Below are 22,127 nucleotides of genomic sequence, written 5' to 3' on the forward strand. Positions count from 1 at the left end.
AGTTGAGCTCAGGGTTGGCTGCACTATGGCTGCCCACAGCTCCTGAACAGTTTCTTTTACCAGTTGGATAACACTTGTCCTCTGAGCCCAGTGGCTGTCGGTCTGACCACAATAAGTCTTTGATGGCAATGACCACCGTTTGGGGGTTCCAGTGTAGCCAAGGGATATCTGGACCAAGACTTCCTCTTCCCTGTGCCGCTATCTGATGATAAATGCAGAGAAATAAGTCAAAAAGCTAGTAAAGGTTAAAATGTCATCAGACGACTGCCTATGGGTTCTCAGATTGCATTTCGGCCAATGTGTCCCATCTATTTTGCTGTCCACATGGGGCACGTCCAGTCTGAAGACAACACGCATCCTTTTGCTGCAGTGTCCAGGTCAAACAATGTCCCCAACAGGATTTTGGGTAATATTATTACATTCACAATGTCACCTGATGCCAGTTTTGGGCAAGTTACTCTCAAAATGTATTAGTGCTAGTTACCTTCATTTGAAAGTAATTAGTTACTGATTACACTACTTTTGTGTTACTTTCACCAAATTAACCCCAGAAGAACTCATTAAAATGGATGAGAGTCATGTTGTTTCACAGCAGGTAATCAAAGCAATGAGTAACTTATTACTTTACACAGAGAGTAATATTGTAAAGTAACTTTCGAAAGAAGATAACTAGTGATATGTAATGCATTACATTTTGAGAGTAACCAGCCTTGGTCAGACACTAGTCAGAGGTGTTGCCCAATCAGCAGTGACGTGTATATAAACCAAACTCTGGTGTATGTTCAATTTTTACATGTTAGTCCATGGGCCAGACCAGATATAGCTACCACTCAAGGTGGCAAAACTTACATATCATTTTTGAAAAGATCTATGTCTGTAGATGATATTATGGTATGATAGCCGTTCCTGAGTGGTAGCTGTATCATCGTTAACAGCTTAATGTTTCACAATATTGTCTTTGGTATCATTTTAAAGGGGACTATGTCATCTTTCATTCAAGCTAAGATGTGAATCTTTCTGACCAATATAGAGCTCTTTAGACTGCAAAAACACACATTACATTTTTATACAATTTTCGCCTAAACAACATACAATTTTTTAGCCCTGTGTCATGTAGGAGCAACAGGGACACAAAATACAAAAACTCGGATACTCACAGGACCACAAGGATTCAGATAATGTATAATATACTCATACTATATCATTGTTACAGGGCATTGTGACCCTTAAATTAGATTGGCATTATTAACTGGGTCAGATAAGGTCAGAAACTGGTCTTTATCTTGACTTCATCTTCATTTGATTACTTCACGTTTTGTATCAAATGGTGATTTCTGTGCAGCAATAGAAAACTGTAAGCAAGTGTAAACTGTTTCCCAATAGCCACTAGATGGCACTGTGCCTGACTGTTACTGAAATGCTGCATAAGTAGAACGAGAGAGGAAGTACCGAGACATCTTTTTCACCTGTGTTCTTGATGCTGTCTTTAAACAAGGTTTAAATGATAATCTCAAATAAAATATCCAAATATTTTATGTGATTGTGGAGAGCATAGGGTGTGATCTTTGTCACCAATGGCCAATTGTTTGTGTTGCATGTTTACAGATAACATTCCACATTGCTGAGGCTGAAGACTGAGGCTAACGTTAACTCATTGTGGAAGCATCTTTGTAAGTTTGATTAATGTAGGCCTACATCATTTATGTTTTAAAGATTTGACTTAGCTATTTTTGTATGAACAGAAGAGTAGCCTTTACATTTACATATGTCTCATTAGTAAGCTTGGTCATATCTGTCAACATCTGGGAACTCTTAATTTATATTTAACACTACTTTTGGACAACAAATCTGTGACTTAGTATTGTTTGTTAGTATATACATTTTACAAGGCTACATCTGATCTTGTGTATTGCAGTTGAAACTGCCTGACTATGGCCACCGATGAACAAGCAAGTAGCAACCCACCACCAAAGCAACCACAGGGGGAGTAGTTCAGGCAAAATAGCCTTTTACGACAGACTAATTGTAAGAGAATTTTTTTCACCATTTATACATAGAGTGTATCAGCCTTTGTTCTAATGATCAAGGTAAACTGGTTTCTCCGAACCGTCCTGACCCCTGGAAAACACTGCTCAGGGCAGCTCAGATACGAAAACATGCACCAGTTTTGGAACTGGCAAAGGGCGTTCCTGAAGGACAGATTCCAGCAGTCTACTACCACAGAAATTGTCGCAATATCTTCACCACGAAGAAATATCTTGACCGTATCCTTGAAAAAGAAAGGCCAATTCCCAGAGAAAGAATCGAAAAGACCTGCTTGATGTGCCTCAAGTACCTCTAGGACATATCCTGCAGAGTGTATCTTTTGCCAGAAGACTTACAAATATCTAAAAGGACAGAAGACAAGAGAAGCACTGATACAATTTGGCCAATTCCGTGCTGATGCAAAAATCAGGAGTGCAGCCCAAAAGAAAATGGACAGCAGAATCCTTGCCATAGTGAGTAGAGACCTTGTTGCAGCTGAAGGGCACTACCACAATTCATGCTATAAAATATACACCAAAGAGGTCTCCAAAGAAGCGGTTGCCAACACTGAAGATGGTGGTGATGCTGCCGATGATGCCCAGTATGAAGCTGCTGTGAAACAGTTGTACAATGAGCGGTTCCTCTTCATCAGGACAGAGATTTTTGGCAATCCATGTGTGATGACAATGACTGGTCTCACTTCTAGACTGGTGTCTTCAATGAAGTCCCAAGGAATAGTCCAAGTCAAAGAATCAACCATGAGACGAAAGCTGGAGAGTGAATCTGCTGGATGGAAAGAAGATAAGGGCAAGCTGGCAATTTACTGGATGCGCTCCCAACCTGTACCAGATGTAGTCCTGGAATTACTAACATGCAAGTGTGTCCGTTCATGCAAAATGCCAAGCTGCACATGCTTATCAAATGGACTGGCATGCACAGATATGTGCAAGTTACAGACATGCAACAACCAAAAACTGCAGGATGATCCAGAACATGACTTCGAACTCGAGGAGTCAGAGGATGAGAGAGACGAGCAGTTTGAGTGACATTATGGGGTGTTAATTTTGTTTATAATGTTGTTCTATTTAATAGGTTGTTTATAAAACTCTAAGTGGTTCCCTATCTCATTGTGGTGTCCTCTATGTCCTGTATGTATGATAAAGACAGACCACTTTGTGACATTATCCTAGTGGCTGTTCTGTATAGTTTAATAGGAGCCTAGTACTGCTCTTCTAATTTAAGGCTCACAATCACCCCTGATAAGAAATAGTATAGGCATATTCTACATTTCCTGAATCCTTATGGTCCAGAGAGTGTTGTACATGTTGTGTTTTGTGTCCCTGTTGCTCCTAGATGACACAAGGCTAAAAGATAGTATATCATTTAGGCAAATTTTTTTTAGCTTGAATGAAAGATTACACACTCCCCTTTAAAATGATACCAAAGACAATATTGCGAAACATTGACAGATATCCTCTACATGAGTCTAAAGCAGGATATGCACCAGCATCTGAAATACCATTTCCTGAGGGGGTAGGTATACTTCATGAGCTGATAACTATGATACAGCTACCACTCAGGAACGACTAGCATACCATAATATCATCTACAGACATAGATCTTTTCAAAAAGTATAAGTAAGGTTTGTCACCTTGAGTGGTACCGACAAGTGAAATTTTGGGCTCTGGCCCATGGACTATGTACAATAACACTTCCTACAGCAGTTGCTTTGGTAATGTAAATATAAGTTTTCTCTATGCCAATAAAGCCCTTTAAAATCGATTTAACTAAATCCCTATGGACGGCATGGTGGTGCAGCGGTTAGTATTATCCCTCACAGCAAGACGGTTCCTGGTTCAAACCCGGGTAGAAGGGTTTGAACCGTCTGTGTTGAGTTTGTATGTTGCCAGCGTGGGTTTTCTCCGGGTACTCTGGCTTCCTCTCACAGTCCAAAGACATGCAGGTGAACTGGTGACTCTAAATTGTCTGTAGGTGTGAATGTGAGTGTGAATGGTTGTCTGTCTCTATGTGTCAGCCCTGTGATAGTCTGGTGACCTGTCCAGGGTGTACCCCGCCTCTCACCTTATCCAAACAGGCGTCCAAGGCAGTGTGCCTGCACAACACAACAAGGGTGATCCACAGATTACTGTTTCTCTTCTAATAAACATTTTTGCTACGTTCTGTTGGGGCTGAACGCAGCCATGAAGTCTTTATGTGTCAAACATAATTGGTCAGTACTACTCAGACTACAAACAGAAACCAGAACACTTCAGATATCAAAATCTTGTCCAGTTGCTGACATTCTGCACACACATGTAGATATCTGTTGGTAGACAGTAGGTAACACTTAACCATTTAACATTTGTCAACAACGTCAAAACACTTAATAGATCACTCAATATAACACTCTATAATGTAACTGGAAATGTTCTAAGTGTTTATCTATGAATTTGTCAACTCCTCTTATGAAGCATCCACAAACAGATAATGAATGACTGACACACAGTATAATGTAGCTATAATTATTTGATGATATATCAACAAACACACATGTACTTACTCCTTACAGTGTGTTATAAAGCATTTATTGACTGTTTATAGATGCAAACAAACATGAGGCAGATCTCTGAAATGGCAGTTTCACAAAGACGGTCTTAACTCTTTAACTCTCAGCAGGAGCTTTCAGCTGCATCGTATGGCCTTCACCATAAGTCAGTTGTCACTAGAAAGGAAAAAGTATGTTTTTAATGGATATAAATATAAATATAAAATGAACAAATTACCATCATATCTCCTGTAGAAACAGCTCTCTGTGGTAGTCCTGAAACCAGACTTTCATTTCACTGCTGTGTGTTTTTATTCTTACACTTATTTTCACTATCCCTATGTGCATCTGTGTTTTTGTATGTGTTGTGCATAAGCTACTTGTTGCTTTTATTGATAAATCACATATCTGAGTATTGAGAGGTACAAATGGCCCTGATGACCGCAGGTAGTTGGGTTCTGCCTCCCTACTACCACTATAACCATAAACACACTGCTACAGTGCATTGCTCTGTTTCTTTGCCCTTATTAACAAACAGCATCCTCCAGTGGTCATTTTAAGTTACTACACCACATGCTCAGTGGCTGTTGGGTCAAGTTGTATACTGTAAATACACAGGAAGCTACATAGAAAGTTTTAAGTTGTTTTGGAAAATAATCAGCTTACCCCTGCGTCTTTCGTTTTTGTTTAAAGACGTACATTCAAGACAACATCCATCCACTTACAAAATAGATGATGAACAGCCTGTGATTTCAAAATAAAAATCTGTTTTTCCACGTTCAGTCAGTCATGCAGACTTTGACATCAAATATAACAGCAACATTGTGATTGTTAGAAGTAAAGAAGACAGAAAATTAGTATTTCCTGAATTCTTTTTATCTGGTGTTGCTCTTAAAGTGCGTAATGAGATTAAACATCTTGGTCTTTACATTGTCAATGATTTATCTGATGGTAAAGTTATCCACAGACGGTGTCACAAGTTGGATGCACAAGCTAATATGCTTGCTTGCAAATTTAGCATGTGTTCAGTTAACGTGATGATAACTCTTTTCAGAGCATTTCGCACCCTGCTGTATACTGCCCACTTGTGGCGCTCCTACAGGAAGAGCAACATGCAAAGAGTTAGTGTGGCCTATAACAATGGCATGGGACTACTTCTTAAACTTCCACGATGGTGCAGTGCCAGTCAAATGTTTGTAGATGTTGGTGTACCTACCTGCCCTGCTTTAATATGTAATCTTATATATCATACATATGCAGGCTCTCTGTCTCAGAAAATAGCATCGCCCGGCCTTGGCCAAGTAATATTGTATATTTTTACACAGGCAATTGTCTGTTTTTGTGGTGCGCTATGGACCTTTCTCTGTGTCCTTCATGCCAGTCTGCAGTTGATTCAGTTGAAAGTCATGCATGGATTACTTTATTCCAAAGAAAAGATAAACAAAATGTAACCTAGTGTATCTGATATCTGTGACAGAGGTGATTTTGCAAAAGGTACTCTAGGTCACACGTTCTGGTTCCTTTTTGGCAGAATATCTTCTCTTGGTATTGTAGTATTTGGTAAATGGACTGCACTTGTGTTGCGCCTTTCTAGTCTTTGGACCACGCAAAGTGCTTTTATTCTACATGTCAGATTCACCCATTCACACACACACACACACACACACACACACACACACACTGGTGGCTGAGGATACCATGCAAGGTGCCACCTGCTACTCAGTTACCATTCACACACACTCTCACACACTGATGGAACAGCCATCAGGAGCAATATGGGGTTCAGTATCTTGCCCAAGGATTCTTCGACATGCAGACTGGAGCAGCTGGGATCCAATCGCCGATCTTCTGATTGATGGATGTCCCGCTCTACCTCTGACTGTCAGATTGAACTTGACACGTTAATTATCCTGCTTGATTGCTGTGAAGCGTCTCTTGCTCTGCCACATACTGCACAGAAGTCCCTGATGGTTGGCATGTTGGTAGCAAAGAGGATAATTCTTAGGGAATGGAAGGGTACCAGTGCTCCGTGTTTTTCTGGATGGCTTAGGGAACTAGTCTCGAGGATTCACCTTGAGAGACTTCGGAAATAATTAGGCACCTTAACTCACCGTCTACTAGCTTAAACCCTATGGTATTTTATTCTTGGCCATTTTTCCTTTTTGTTTATGTATCAGGCTAAATGTTGTATTTATTTTGGTCAAGTCTGGCCTTTTGGGTTGCTTTTTTTTCTTTGAGTGTGGATTGATTATGTATGTTATGTTTATATATCTAATTTTTTGTGATGAAATATATAATATGAACAAGTGCATCAATATCAGGTGTGCAAAGTCATCCAGGGGGCTAGAAATTAGATGGGCCGGTCCTGGCTGAAGGTTTTAACACCCCTGTCTTACACACGTTAACAATACTAATGTTACTGCTAGTGTATATAATAATCACACTAACCATTTGTACATGTTGAAATGAATGATTATAGTGATATTAACCCTGTATCAGCACAAACACAGGGTTATTACGTCATCCACCAGCTATTATGATCGTGATAATGCAAGAGAAGGTGTATTACTGATTAAGCAATGTATTGTTAGGATAAGAGAAGACTGTCTGATCTGACATCGATCATCTTATTCGATTTTGAATTCAATTTTGTTCAGCAGAGACACGTGCACACACAAAGGAAGCTCAAATACAAACTTTTTTTTTCTCCACTTGTCTTCACCAGTTTCCCCTGAACCTCATTGGTCTGCAGCAGGAAGCGTTTCGCGGGAAAAATCAGACGTCAATTGATATCTTCACTCCTGATTGGCTATAACACAGAGAACACTCACATCGCGTTACTGATTGGCCCAAAGCGGCGCGCCAAAGATCACGTGTGTCCCCTTTTCGCGCGAAACTGTCTCCAGTGTGCTGTGTGTGTCTGTCGGGAGAGGAGCGGCACGGTTCTTGTCTCTTACACAGGTTTTTGGATCTTTTGTTCCCGTTAACGGAGTTTCAGGATGGATGTCGCCACAGCCACCGCGGAGCATGCCGGGGAGATGGTGAAGGACGAGCTGGCCGAAAAATGCCAGAAGTTGTTTCAGGCTTTTCTGGAGGAGTAAGTGAAGCAGCAGCAGCAGCAGCAGCAGCAGGCTCCATTGTGTTGGTGTCGGCCGGAACTGGCTGTGCACGAGTTAAACTCATCATGCTTTGTTTTTAAAGTATTATCTGTCAGTTGCTGTGAGGATCCAGCGCTGCGATCATCACCTGTTGGTGGTCATATATAATATTTAATCATTTAATCTGTGCGTGTGTTCGTGTGCAGGTTCCAGACCGGGGATGGGGAGGTGAAGTATGTCCGGGAGGCCGAGGAGCTGATCAGGCCGGAGAGGAACACCCTGCTGGTGAGCTTCACAGACCTGGAGGGCTTCAACCAGGAGCTGGCGACCACCATCCAAGAGGAGTACTACAGGTGAGCCCAGCAACATGCCCTGCAGCCTCAGTGTCACACATGAACATGCACATGTGTGTATGCTGCCCTCTGCTATTCTCTCTTCTCTATCAGTGAAACCTTTACTGGGTTAAATAAGGATATACACATATACTTTATCTCTCAATACACTGTGCTGCTAACTGTTTTTGTCTGTATTTATATCCACCTGAGGACTGAGCTTTTGTTTGGCTTGCACTTTCAATCTCTCCCAGCTATTCAACATTAGTAGGACTTGATAAGTATAAGTAAGGGAGTTGCAGGTTTAATCCGTGCAGTATCTCCAAATTTGGTTATTGTAAAAGTGGCGTTACAAAACTCTAACTCACCTTAAGCCATAGGAGCCTTGGTATTGTACCATGTGTGTCGATGAATCGACATCCAGCTGTGGATTAACATGAAGGATTCTGTTTCCAGAGTTTACCCCTTCCTTTGTCGGGCTGTGCGCAACTTTGCTCGGGATCATGGGAACGTTCCTCTCACCAAAGAGTTCTACGTCGCCCTCGAGGATCTGCCCACCAGACACAAGTAAGTGTGACACACGACAAACCTCCATCAGCTGATGATTTTAGGGTGAATCATTGTGGACGCACTTTGTTTTCAGTCGATGTCAGGTTGCTTTGTTAGCGTATGACTTGGCATATTATAGTTTGAATTCACACACTCTCAGCAGACATTATGTAGTTGGTGTGATTTTTGTTTTTCATATTATATTTAATCTACATCTGTTAAATGAGCACAGACGGGGCATTAACCCTTTTCTTGTGTGTGTTAAGGATCCGTGAGCTGTCGTCCATGCGTATCGGCACCCTGGTGAGGATCAGTGGTCAGGTGGTGAGGACACACCCAGTGCACCCTGAACTGGTGAGATATCCTGCAGTCCACACATGCACGAAAATAATTAGAGGCACGAGGTGCCCCCCAGAGGTGCTCCATGCTCAAAAGTCTCCCTGTGTTTTTTTTAACTTGTAGGCAAAACTTTATTCTCACAGTCCTCCACGGTTCCTGTCACAATAACTGCTTCAGTTGGACGATATGTTGTCCCAAAAATAACTGCGAGAAATAATATTATTGTCATTTTGAGGCCATTTTATGCCACTGACATCAGGGCTACACAATTAATCAAATATTTATCACAGTCACGATTTTGGCTTCTCACAATTAAAATGATCGTCCACGATACTGACCTTTAAAAAGTAAAAGTATGCTGAGCTTGACTGTTACAGAATTATCTCTGTACTGACTTACAGGTGAGCGGCACCTTCCTTTGCATGGACTGCCAGGCCGTGATCAAAGACGTCCCTCAGCAGTTCAAATACTCGCCCCCAACCATCTGCAGGAACCCTGTCTGCAACAACCGCGCCCGCTTCCACCTCGACACACACAAATCCAAGTTCATCGACTTCCAGAAGGTAACTGCGAGGAAGTATATGTAACATACACAGGAAACAGGTCTGCTGATGACAAATTCAGGTTCATGACTAAGTCGAACTCTGCGCTCAGGTGCGTATCCAGGAGACGCAGGCGGAGCTGCCTCGTGGATCCATCCCTCGCTCCCTGGAGATCGTCCTGAGGGCCGAGGCTGTGGAGACGGCTCAGGCCGGAGACCGCTGTGACTTCACCGGGACCCTCATTGTTGTGCCTGACGTCTCTCAGCTCAGCACTCCAGGTGTGATTTTTGACGGCATGCTTCGAGCCCTTCATGTGAAAGAAACAAAGTACTTAAACACATCATATTTGTTTTTTGTTTGACGCCTGCTGACTGTCTGTATTGGTGTCCTTCCTTCTCCAGGTGTGCGAGCAGAGACCAGCACCCGCGTACCTGGAGGACCTCAGGGCTTTGAGGCCGATGGCTTGAGAGGACTGAAAGCTCTAGGAGTCAGAGAGCTTTCATACAGACTGGCCTTCCTCGCCTGCAACGTGGCCCCGACCAACCCACGAGTAAGAGTCACACACACGAACGCATTTCCACACCCACGGCATAATTTCTCCCCTGAAACAAATCAAGCTCCAAACACACCTGCTGTTCATTAAAAGTGTGTTTTCTCTATGTGTAGTTTGGTGGTAAGGAGCTGCGTGATGAGGAGCAGACTGCAGAAAGCATCAAGAGCCAGATGACGGAGAAAGAGTGGGAGAAAGTGTTTGAGATGAGTCAAGACAAGAACTTGTACCACAACCTGTGCACCAGCCTCTTCCCCACCATCCATGGTCAGTGCCTGATCTGTTGTTGAACATTTTCTCCACGCAGGAATGTTTTGTTGACTCATGTTAAAGCTGCAGATGTTCAATTTAACGGTGACCGTGATTCGCAGGTAACGACGAGGTGAAACGCGGCATCCTGCTCATGCTGTTTGGAGGCGTTCCCAAGACGACCATGGAGGGAACCTCGCTGAGAGGAGACATCAACGTCTGCATCGTCGGAGACCCCAGTACGGCCAAGAGCCAGTTCCTCAAGTAAGTGACACACAGTCACTCATTTGAATCTATCACATGTACACAGATCTGTCAGTCTGAATAGTACTTGAATGTGTATCTGTCTGTGTGTGCAGGCACGTGGAGGAATTCAGTCCCAGAGCAGTGTACACTAGCGGCAAAGCCAGCAGCGCTGCAGGTCTGACGGCAGCTGTGGTCAGAGACGAGGAGTCCCACGAGTTTGTCATCGAAGCTGGCGCTCTGATGTTGGCCGACAACGTGAGTGTTCAGAGTTTGTAAAGCAGTGAAGGACATGATGGGCGCTATTTAAATGATCTCTAGCTCATGGTCTTAAGTGCAAGGCTCAAGTGCTTTTACTTCGTCTCTAACGTCACTTTTCCTGATTAAATGGTGCATAATCTGAGTGCAGCAAATATCAAGGGACATTAAAGCAGCAAAACAAAAAACTGTGGTTCTAAACTTGACGGAGGACAAAAACTTAAACTTTTAGATTCAGAAATATAGTAGTTATGCTGCTCCTCGTGTATAAATGCGCACAGTGTCTGTCCCTAGTGTGGAGTCATGCGACAGCTCTGCTGTGATCTCTGCTATGTTCATATTTTACATAAGGGAATTAATATCTTCCTCATTAACGATGGAGTTATTTCACCCACCTGCACCCTACCTGCACGTCTGTGTGTGTGTGCGCATGTTGTGAACCTGCCGATGTAGGTGCATCTTACTGTCTGAATAACGGCCTTTAAATAGCAGCAGCTGTATTGTTTTCAATGTAGATACGTGGCAGATGCACTCAAGCCCCAGAGTGAGGCCGTTGCAGTGCCCAGGTATTCCCAAGCACCTGTTTTTAAGGGCACGAAAGCTGCATCCTGAGATAAGCAGAGTTCAACTTTTGGAGTCAAGTAGCGTGCACCCGATGTGACAAGGAACCACCAATCACAGCTAGCAAATATCTTTCCCTTCTTCAGTAAATATCAGTCTGTGCTTTACACCCGGTGTAGGACAGAGCCCTAAGTGTGTTCAGTGGTATTAATGACAGGGTTTTCCTCCAGGGTGTGTGCTGTATTGATGAGTTTGACAAGATGGACCTCAAGGACCAGGTGGCCATTCATGAAGCCATGGAACAGCAGACCATCAGCATCACCAAGGCTGGAGTCAAGGTAATGCAGCCGAATGATAGAATAACACACAACCTTAAATTTAGCACTCACAGCTGTGTCATTTAGGGACTGTGATGTTTTGGTCTGTTAAACAATTTAAAAAAAATTTCCAACTGAGTTTTATTTGCACATGTGAAAAAAAAAAAAAAGAAGGGCACGCAGCTAATGAAGTAAAACATATGAGGCAAAAAAAGTGTGGTGCTTTGTGCTCTGAGTTGGAGTTTTTTCATCTCAAGGTGTTCAGAGCGTTTCGGCAACAAACGCCTGGCAAGTGTGATCAGGGCCTAACTTGTCTTTGCCCTTCTCTTCTTCAGGCCACCCTGAATGCTCGCACATCCATCCTGGCTGCTGCCAACCCTGTCGGTGGGCGCTACGACCGCAGCAAGAGTCTGAAGCAGAATGTCAACCTGACCGCCCCCATCATGAGCCGCTTTGACCTCTTCTTCATCCTGGTGGATGACTGTAACGAGGTACGTGTTTACACTGTATAATCTGTGATTTGTTCCTGCACTGATCATTATGTATATTCTTTGATTTTCATTTCAACTTCAGATGTTTTAAATGTGTCTGCATTGTTATTTGTCCTGTTCTTATTTAATCCTTTATTTCTTGCATCCTCTTCTCATCTGATGCTGTAAAAATGTCCATACAGGGATTGTAATATTTAATCCGACCTGGTCTAATGCTGTGTGTTCATCTGTGTGTATCCCAGGTGACAGACTATGCCATCGCCAGACGCATCGTGGACCTGCACTCCCGTGTGGCGGAGTCTGTGGACAGACTGTACTCTCTGGATGAGATCCACAGATACCTGCTCTTCGCGAGGCAGTTCAAACCTAAGGTGTGTGTCTGCCTGCTCAGACTGTGTGTGTGTGTGTGTGTGTGTGTGTGTGTGTGTGTGTGTGTGTGTGTGTGTGTGTGTTTACATCAGGCTAACAATCTGTTCACTTGGGATTATTTTTTTTTAACTGTTGCATATTCCGCACATGTGTCTGTAGATCTCCAGTGAATCCGAAGAGTTCATCGTTGAGCAGTACAAGCGTCTCCGCCAGCGTGACGGCTCCGGAGGCGTGTCCAAGTCCGCCTGGAGAATTACGGTGCGCCAGCTGGAGAGCATGATCCGCCTGTCGGAGGGCATGGCACGCATGCACTGCTGTGACGAGGTGAGTCCCAACCACAGGCCTGATTCACCAACTTCTTCCTGAGTTTGTTCTTGAGAACAGTCCTAAAAAAAAAAAAGTCTATGTAGGATTCATGACATGTTCTTAAACTGCAGAATTCTTTGCTCCTGTGCTCTTGAATCTCCCTGTCATTGTAAGTTAACAGCAGGTGCCCATTGATCCTAGTTAGCATAAGGTAGGGAAACGCCCTGCAAATCCTCATCACACAGCACAAGACTGCAGGGCCGTGTGCACACAGAAATTGTGAAGGTGATAGAATTAGGTCGAGACTCCGTAGTGTGAAAAAAAACTTCAATAGTTCTGAAGCGGAGGTTCTTCAAAAGGAAGTGAACGCCAAGCAAGCTCCTTACCCTCCGAACAGAGAATTAGATCTGTGACCACTGACCATGTTGAGTTACATTGTTTGGTTCTGTGTAAAAACCCCAAGATGGCATGAAGAATGGACTGTAGCAGTCCTGTAGTGCATTCCCTGTGTAAAAAGGGCTTCTGTAAGCAGATCTACATGGTCCTAGAAGTTGCACCCCCTCATCAGGGTACGATCTGTAAAGTCTTGCAGCAGCAGTAAAGACGGCATCACATGTTACTGAATGTTGTTGTTTGCCTTTTATGTGTTCAGGTGCAGCCCAAACATGTGAAAGAAGCTTTCCGTCTTCTGAACAAATCCATCATCAGAGTGGAGACGCCTGATATCAACCTGGAGCAGGACGACGACCTGGAGGAGGAGGAGGAGCAGCAGGAGGATGGTACGGAAACACACACACACACACACACACACACACACACACACACTCTTAATGATAGATGTGCACATTAAAGGATAAGTTCAGGATTTTTCAGCCTGGCCCCTTTCCCCCCCATGTGTCCGTGTCTATGTGACAAATGGGAACAACAACTTTTGGAATTTGCAGCTTCCTGAGCCCTGAAAATCATCATCGCCAAACCCACCAGACTCCATTTAAATAAACTGTAGTTTTAGTGTGTATAGAGCCAGCATGTTTTCACATCTAACTGGGTGAATTAAGGGTTTATTTGAACAAAAGAGTTGGTGATTGTTGGAGCAGTGGAAAGATGAGCCAAGATGGTGTTGTTGTTTTATTTTATGTCTGACGACTCTGAATGAAGTGTTTTTTATGATGATAAAATTGCTGTTTATTTAAATGGAGTCTGGTGGGATTGGTGATGGCAATTTCAGGGCTGTCTCTGGTTAAACAAAAAGGATCATACTCTTTAACAAAAAGGTCTATCTCTGTAGGGATCCATTTTATAATGTTGTCAGACACTTGGAATAACAATGTGCAGTTTGTGTCTCGACTGAAAAGAGATCCAGCTAATATCTAATGCAAACTTTTGCAGGAAACGCCGTCCCTAACGGAGTCAATGGTGTAAACGGCCACGTGGATGGTGTCAATGGGCACGTCAACGGAATAAATGGACATGTCAATGGTGTGAATGGTGTGAACGGTGTGAACGGCCACGCTGAGCCTGGCACCCAGCCCAAACCGTCTCTCCGCCTGTCCTTTGCCGAGTATAAACGTATCTCCAACCTGCTCGTCCTGCATTTGAGACGGGTCGAGGAAGGTAAGAGACACCTCTCCTCATGATGCTGAAAATAATTTTATAGTTTCGGTACTTTTAATTATGCAGTCTAATCTTTTCACTGCTGTCTGTGTTGCAGCTGAGGAAGAGGAGCAGCTGAAGAAAAGCGAGGTGGTGAACTGGTATCTGAAGGAGGTCGAGTCAGAGATCGAATCGGAGGAGGAGCTCGTCAATAGGAAGGGTCTGATAGAGAAGGTCCTCCACAGGCTGGTGCACTATGTAAGTCCAACTGCTGCAGTTATACAGCCACTAATTTCTCGGGCTGCCCCCTAGTGGTCGACTAAACATTAGTCGAACAGGAAGGAAGACAGGAAGAGGCCACGCTCAGCAGTCAGACAGGAGCCACGTTAATTTCCAGGGCTGGTACCTGTGATTATTCCACAGGCTAGTTAATAACATGTCGGGCAGGAAATCCAAAGTGTGGGATCATTTTGAGAAGGTGAAGGATGAACCCAAGGTGATATGTAAACTCATCTTCATTGGTCGACTACAAACATGATGTATCATCTGAAACATGGAAGTAGCTACATGCCCATTAGCCACTTAGCACAATCATTACTGCTTTGCTGACAGCGTCATTAACAGGCGGCTCGCTCAGTGTGTGACGTGCACTTGTAGATAAAATATAGGCCTATATTAATGAAGGTTCATTAGTACGGTTTTGTATTTCTCTGTAATGTAGCACAGTGTTAACAATGTTACTGATACTATTCTTTCTCACACCTTCAACTCAACATAAACATCCCGTCAACATGCGGGAGACTAGTCGACTAATGGCCCTAAATGATGACTGTTGGTAGATTAGGAAAATTCATACTCTGGGGCAGCCCTACTAACTTCCACTCAGCAGTTATTTTAATCCAAGTTTGGACGTAAGTGACCACATGTATCTGTTTCTCCAGGATCACATCCTCATCGAGCTGTCTCAGGCTGGGCTGAAGGGCTCAGAGTCTGCCAGCACAGAAGAAGAAGTTGTTCTGGTCGTCAACCCCAACTATATCCTGGAAGATTAAACTCCTCCCTTCATCCCTCTGTTTAGTTTCTCTCCTCTCCCCTTACAGCTTCCATGGTTGTTGATAGAAAACCTCAACAACAAAGCTGATGTTCAAGCTGTTTTCGGATGCTCATATGTAACACGTACATAAAAGTAGCATTTCAGATGTTTTTGACTTGTTTTGTGAGTTTATCAGCTCGACTGTACAGAAGATTCTGGGGCTCTTAAAAAAAAAGGCATTTCTTAGCCAAACTGACTTTTGTAAATATGCTGCTCTCTGTCCTCCAGTTGTTTCTGGTTTTTGTCTGTTCGGTTCTCCACCAAGGGAACCGCCCTGAATTGTGTCCTTGCTCTTAATATGCAACTGTATATTGGAGGCATACATTGACGCTCCATAGTTTGAGGTTATATTGTGTGTCTTTTTGTAAAATTATGATGTGAACTGAGATGAAATGTTGGTTTAATAAATAAAAATGTTGACTTAAACTCAGGTTGGTGCCGTTTTAATGATTTCCAGCTGTGTTTTTAATGCCTCCACACTGGTGGCAGCCATGACTGGAAGGATAATGTTTTCTTCTGACTGTCCCATTCTTGTGAAAGCAATATCTCAAATGCCTTGAGTTTACTCTGGTTTGGCACAAACGTCCACTTTGACTTAATAAACCGATTAGAATTTGGTAGTCAAAAGTCAAGGTCACTGTGACCTCACAAAACATAAAACATGTTTTTATGCCCCCTGCTGGCCACAGCCAGAGACACGTTTTTGGGTTACATGTCCATCCATCCCTTTTTTGTGCGTGCGATATCTTAAGAACGCTTCGAGGGAATTACTTTAAATTTGGAAAAATGTCCACTAGGACTCGAACTGATTAGATTATGGTGTTCAAGGTTTCTGTGACTTTCTGTCCAATTCTTGTAAACGTGAAATCTCAAGAACACCTATAGGGAATTTCTTCAAATTTAATGCAAATGTCCATTTGGACTGAAGTATAAACCGATAAGAATTTGGTGGTCGAAGGTCAAGGTCTCTGTGACCTCAAAAAACATGTTTTTATGACTGCCCTCCGGCCTTAGCTGTAGCCAGAGACGTTTTCATTTTCTCTGTCCGTCTGTCTCATTCTTGTGAACACGATACCTTAAGAATGCTATGAGGGAATTTCTTTTAATTTGGAAAAACGTCTGCTTGACTCGAACTGGTAAGATTTTGGTAGTCAAAGGTCAAGGTCACCGTGACCTTGTCTCGTTTTTTGTTAACATGATATCTCAAGAACACCTCAAATCTGACACAAACGTCCACTTGGATTGAAGAATAACCTGGTAAGAATTTGGTGGTCAAAGGTCAAGGTCAATGTGACCTCACAAAACATGTTTTTGGCTTTAACTCATTAATTTATACACAAATTATGACAATATTTTACAGAGATGTCTATTAGGCTGAAGCTGTCCCTTCCAAGAATTGCCACCTTAACACTGAGGAGGAGTTGTTGTGTCCCTGTGATCTTCGGAGCTGTGTTGCCCAGGACCCAAGGGGAGGGGCTGGACTAAGAGCAGTTTAAGAAGACCTCAATGAAAAGGCACATTCAGGAAAAGGGTACCTAACCTGGTATGAGGACACCGGGGCCAGACCTGGGGGGGGGGGCAAGCATCAGCAAGCATCAGCAAGCATCTGGTGGCCAGACCTTGGGCCATGGGGCCTGGTTGGGCTCAGCCCAAATGAATGACAGAGCCACCATTTTGTGGGCCCAGCACCCCCAAGGACTTGAATCGAGGCTGGGTGCATTGCTCAGCCTGCTGCCCCTGCGACCCAGCTTTGGATAAGCGGTTGAAAACGTATGGGTGTCTGTTAGGATATAATGAAGTGATGACATGTTCTATCCAAAAGGTCAACTTCACTGTGCCGTCATAGTGATCTTCAAAAACTCTTTTCTGGCCATTATTCAGCGTCATATCTCAGGAGCAGAAGGGGAGACATTTGGTCAGATACTGAATCGGTGTCACTAATGGTGAGACAGTGCTGACTGTATAGATCTTCTGTGCTGCCGGGGGAAGATGTGTGGAGCATGTGTGTGTTCACAGCCATGGATGTAAACTGTAACTGAACTTCCCAGGTTAACGAAGGCACACAGGCGGTAATTCTAGGTCTTGTCCACCAGGTGACAGCAGTGAGATGCGATGAAATGCCACTGCGCATGCCCGACTGTTCAGCAAACATGGCGGCGCCCTACGTGACAGTTGTCAGGACAGCACTAAAAGGTAAAATACAAATGTATGGACATTACTCCCTCTGTAAGAAGACACCCTCAAGAAAAGTAATAAGATTAACTTGCACGCTGCCTTTAGTGGGGGCGGTGGGAGCGTTTTCAAAGTCATGTAGCGCAGTCATTTTGGACAGCACAGCATTTTCCTTGTTTTAACATGATGTAACCAGGTTCGGTCAACTTCAGTGTTTTCCTACCTGGACTCTGTTTTCCCATGTTTTTGTCTAAGAGATAATGGGAGCAGCGTTTGTTTAAATCTATCCAGTATTGGGTGAAAGGGCTGCAGCAGGCAGCGATGATAATAGGTGCAGCATGTACGCAACATTCACTAAAAGTGTTTGTTTTGCCACTGACAGGGTCAGCTTGTTATTGTAAGTGTATGACAACTGATGCAAAGGATCCCTACAGAGATAGACTGTTTTATTAAAGTGTAAGATCCCTTTCGTTTAACCAGAAACAGTCATGAAATCGCCATCACCAACCCCACCAGACACCATTTAAATAAACAGTAATTTAAGCTTGTATAGAGGCAGCATGTTCTCACACCTTACTGAGTAAATTAGGGGTTTATTTCAGCCAAACAGAGCTGGTGATTGTTGGAACAGTGAAAAGACTCACCAAGATGGTTTTCGTGAGTTTTATTTTACTTCTCTCGACTTAATTTGAAGTGTGTTTTACGATGATAAAATTACCGTTTATTTATATGGAGTCTGGTGGGTTTGGCTATTGATGGGTCCGTTTCTGGAGTTCTTGTCCATACTGGCTGCAGAGCTGAGAATAAAGTTAATTCTTGAATACATCATTCATCAGGAGAGTTTTCAATAGACAGATTTGCCACAGAACAAATAAATACTTAAATTAAAAGCCCGGGCTGTTATTTGCAAAAATCACTTAACTCAACAGGCCTATATTTATTTGGGACACCAAACTGTTCCTCAGGAAATATCAAATTGTTCATTTAAACCAGTATGAATATTAGTTGTATATAAATTAGACTTTGAATCATTTCTGAGTCTGACAAGCGTTCAAAGATAGACGGCACTTGTTTTACGGCACCTGAGGATCAGGGCACCTGGCACACTGACACGGCACCACTTTATTCTGTTAAAACAATACTCACAACTTGGATTAAGTTTTAGGAAAAACCCTTTTGACCCTTACAGACTAAAGGAATATGAATAACTTACAGGGCAATCAAGGAATGGACACACATTTTGACTTTATGACAGCTTAAGAGGAACTGAGTCCCCACTTTGTTTTTGTCTCTTGTTTTCCAGACTGGTAAATCTCAATGAATTACTGTATTCTCTGGTGTCAGTAAAATGAACCAAACAATTCAACTGTGGAGAATCTAACCGAGCTAACAATGTGTAGCATGTCCATATTGACCGAGTTTAAACATTTGTATTTGTATGCACAATCTAAACAGCTAACTAACCTTAGCTCAAGCGGATAGCCTGAAACCCTGGTTTATACATCCATTTGTGAAAATGTGTTGATGTGTTTTTTGTCACCTGAGTGTTAGAGCTACCCTCTAACCTCACCGTAGAGGGGACAGGTGTCATATCATTAGAGAATAAAGACCTATTTTTCCTCTCTGTCAGGTGTACACCTTGTTCCCGGCCGATGGCTGGTTACACAGAGGAGCCAAAGCTCGTCATTGAGTCAGTGTTTGCCGCTGCATGTCTCCCCTGCTGCCTCCCTGTGCAGCTCTAAGACAGAGCCACAGAGGAGCACCCAGCAACACAGCACAGCTGGCACCCACACAGACAACAGGAGGGCCGAGGAAGAGGAGGAGGAAGAGGAGGGTCCTGAATACATTCCCAAGAAAAAGGCAAAGAACCCCATGATGAAGGTTGGCTATGCCTGGTGAGTCTCTTCATTTCTGTACACCCTTAATGTCTAACAACACAACTACAAAGGATTTGTAGATGAGCAGTGAACAAAACATCTCTAATCCACATCTGTAGGACTGTTGACACATTTCAAAATGTAGCAGAAGTATCAGCAGTAACACCAGAAACTGTAGCTGTAGCAGCTGCAACACTTTGTCAAGTAATTATTCAATGGACAAAAATTTATTGGCAACTAGAGGTGAGCGAGAACACCATTATTTGTATCTGTATCTGTTCAACCAACTAAATTATCTCTATCTGTATTCATATTTGGAGGATAGTCTCAATATTGTATGTTATATCATAGTATAGTATGTCAAAAAATATGTATTGTAGTATAGTATGTCATAAAAATATTATGAAAAGGGGTCATAGTGTAGCGTGTTAACAAAATGTGACGAAAAAGGGTCATAGTATAGTATAGTATGTTAGGGAAAAAAAGTTGCAAAAAGAAGCCATGATATCATTAAAATGTGGTTAAAAAAGTTTTAGTACAGTGCAGTGTATACAAAACACAACAATATAATCAAAATACAATAGAATTACAATAATCTATATGACAAATGATGTATGGAGCAAGACAGAGAGTCTGAAAGAGAGATATGGACAACAACCACAATAAAAATAACCACAATACCTATATATAGGAATAAAAAATAATAACGATAATAAGTGATGAACAAGTAGTGATGATACTTTATGATAGTATATTATGTGGATTTATTATTATTTGATAGTACATGTATGTGACAATAATAAACGTGTATGATAAAAATAGTAGAAGTATAACTATTAATATAAGTAGTTTCAAATGGCTCCAAATGAAAAGTCAGTTGTCATGAAAATGTCATTAAACAATGTTGTGAGAAAAGTCATTGTACAGTATGCCACAGAAATATCATAACATCAGTCATAGTATAGTATGCAATAAAATTATTTGACCCATGCTATAAAAAACTCTTATCAGGTTGAAGAAAAGGTGTTGAATAGTATGTCAAAACAAATGTGGGTAAAAAAGTCATAGTATATGTCGTTCAAAATCATGAAAAAAAGTCATAATATAGTATGTCGTCCAAAATCATGAAAAAAGTCATAGTATAGTATGCCGTCCAAAATTATTAAAAAAAGTCATAATATAGTATGCCGTCCAAAATTATTAAAAAAAGTCATAGTATAGTATGTCGTCCAAAATTATTAAAAAAAAGTCATAGTATAGTATGCCGTCCAAAATTATTAAAAAAAAGTCATAATATAGTATGTTGTCCAAAATTATTAAAAAAAGTCATAGTATAGTATGTCGTCCAAAATTATTAAAAAAAGTCATAGTATAGTATGTCATTGAAAAAGATGAAAAAAAAATCATAGCATACAAGGTCATAAAAAAATCTAACATGCTTGTCATAATATACATTAATTTATTGATTCTTAAGTCATTTTTCTTAAGTCACTCCAAATCGTCCACTGAGTAAAATAATCAATCTAATAATCAATACCTCCTCTCCAGGATGATCGGTCTCCCAGCGGGTATCATCAGCTTCCTCCTGGCCAAGAGACAAGTGGACAAGAACCGGCTGAAGCAGCTGAAGATTCGACAGAGGATGAAAATGTCCAACGAGGGAGAATATGACGGGGGTCGCTACCGCCGTAATGCAGAGGGCGTTAAACTGGACCAGTGATGTACGTGTATGGCTGACGGTGATTTTAGTGCACTACATCCCAAAGACTGATTGAAGTCTCTTTGAGACTGTCTCTGCGACAGGTGGATGCTGGAAATCTGGGGATCAACATGCTTGTGATGGAATCTTTAAAGGGACAGTTCAGATTTTTTGAAGTGGGGCTGTATGAGGTATTTATTCATAGTCAGTGTGTTACCTACCTGCAGAAGATGGCGATTGGCATGCCCCCAGTTTGGAGATGGGGGCAGCAGCAAAACGGATTTTAGCCACCTAAAAAAAAAATCAAGTGTATGCTATATTTAGAATGATGGAGAACTGAAGCAGTTATTTGCTGTGATAAAATCCACCAGACTCCTTTGACAAAAACTGTAATTTTATCTCGCAGAACATGGGAGTCGTTGGTCTACTGCTGCCTTGATTGGTTAGTTTGTTTGTGTTATTGTTTGATGCTGGTGAATCCAAACTAAAACTTTAAAACACCAACATCACAAAATAACACAAACAACCTAACCAATCGAGGCAGCTGTAGACCAACAATTCCTGTGTTCTGCAAGGTAAAATGACAGTTTTTGTCAATGGAGTCTGGTGGGTTTGAAGAGGGCAGAGAGAACAGCTTCAGGTCCCCATCAGAAAGGGCTGTTTGACGGTTAAACAGTAAAAAATATTCTAAAAAAAAGTGCGCACAATATTTTTCGGTGGTTAGAATTTTGCTGCTGCCCCCGTCCATAGCAGTACATTGCTTAGTTTCCGTGGTGATACTCTAGCCTGCTGACCGTGGATAAGTACGTCATACAACCCCACTGATGATCACATATTTATTAGCCTTGATGCTAATGTTCTATAAATGATAAATGAAATAAATGTATATATAAACTTGTGAATACATAACCAAGAATCA

At 42.2% G+C, this 22,127-nt stretch overlaps 2 protein-coding genes across 2 annotated transcripts; both read left to right on the plus strand.

Annotated features, from left to right (window-relative positions):
- Positions 1 to 7,473: 7,473 nt before the first annotated feature.
- Positions 7,474 to 15,880, plus strand: mcm6 (minichromosome maintenance complex component 6). Its single transcript, XM_049599187.1, has 18 exons — positions 7,474 to 7,667; positions 7,875 to 8,021; positions 8,457 to 8,567; positions 8,816 to 8,903; positions 9,290 to 9,451; positions 9,543 to 9,708; positions 9,832 to 9,980; positions 10,097 to 10,247; positions 10,352 to 10,493; positions 10,589 to 10,730; positions 11,522 to 11,629; positions 11,944 to 12,099; positions 12,342 to 12,470; positions 12,628 to 12,792; positions 13,427 to 13,553; positions 14,164 to 14,388; positions 14,486 to 14,625; positions 15,309 to 15,880. The coding sequence occupies exons 1-18, from the start codon at positions 7,570 to 7,572 to the stop codon at positions 15,417 to 15,419; spliced, it is 2,517 nt and encodes an 838-aa protein (XP_049455144.1). The 5' UTR covers positions 7,474 to 7,569; the 3' UTR covers positions 15,420 to 15,880.
- Positions 15,881 to 17,573: 1,693 nt separating this feature from the next.
- On the plus strand, positions 17,574 to 22,124 carry si:ch73-71c20.5 (DUF4748 domain-containing protein). The gene is made up of 3 exons (XM_049597868.1): positions 17,574 to 17,653; positions 19,263 to 19,527; positions 21,058 to 22,124. Exons 1-3 carry the CDS (start codon positions 17,578 to 17,580, stop codon positions 21,227 to 21,229), a joined length of 513 nt encoding a protein of 170 aa, XP_049453825.1. The 5' UTR covers positions 17,574 to 17,577; the 3' UTR covers positions 21,230 to 22,124.
- The last annotated feature ends 3 nt before the right edge of the window (positions 22,125 to 22,127 follow it).

The sequence above is a fragment of the Epinephelus fuscoguttatus genome, linkage group LG15 (genome assembly GCF_011397635.1).
Source record: "Epinephelus fuscoguttatus linkage group LG15, E.fuscoguttatus.final_Chr_v1".
Classification (NCBI taxonomy): Eukaryota; Metazoa; Chordata; class Actinopteri; order Perciformes; family Serranidae; genus Epinephelus; species Epinephelus fuscoguttatus.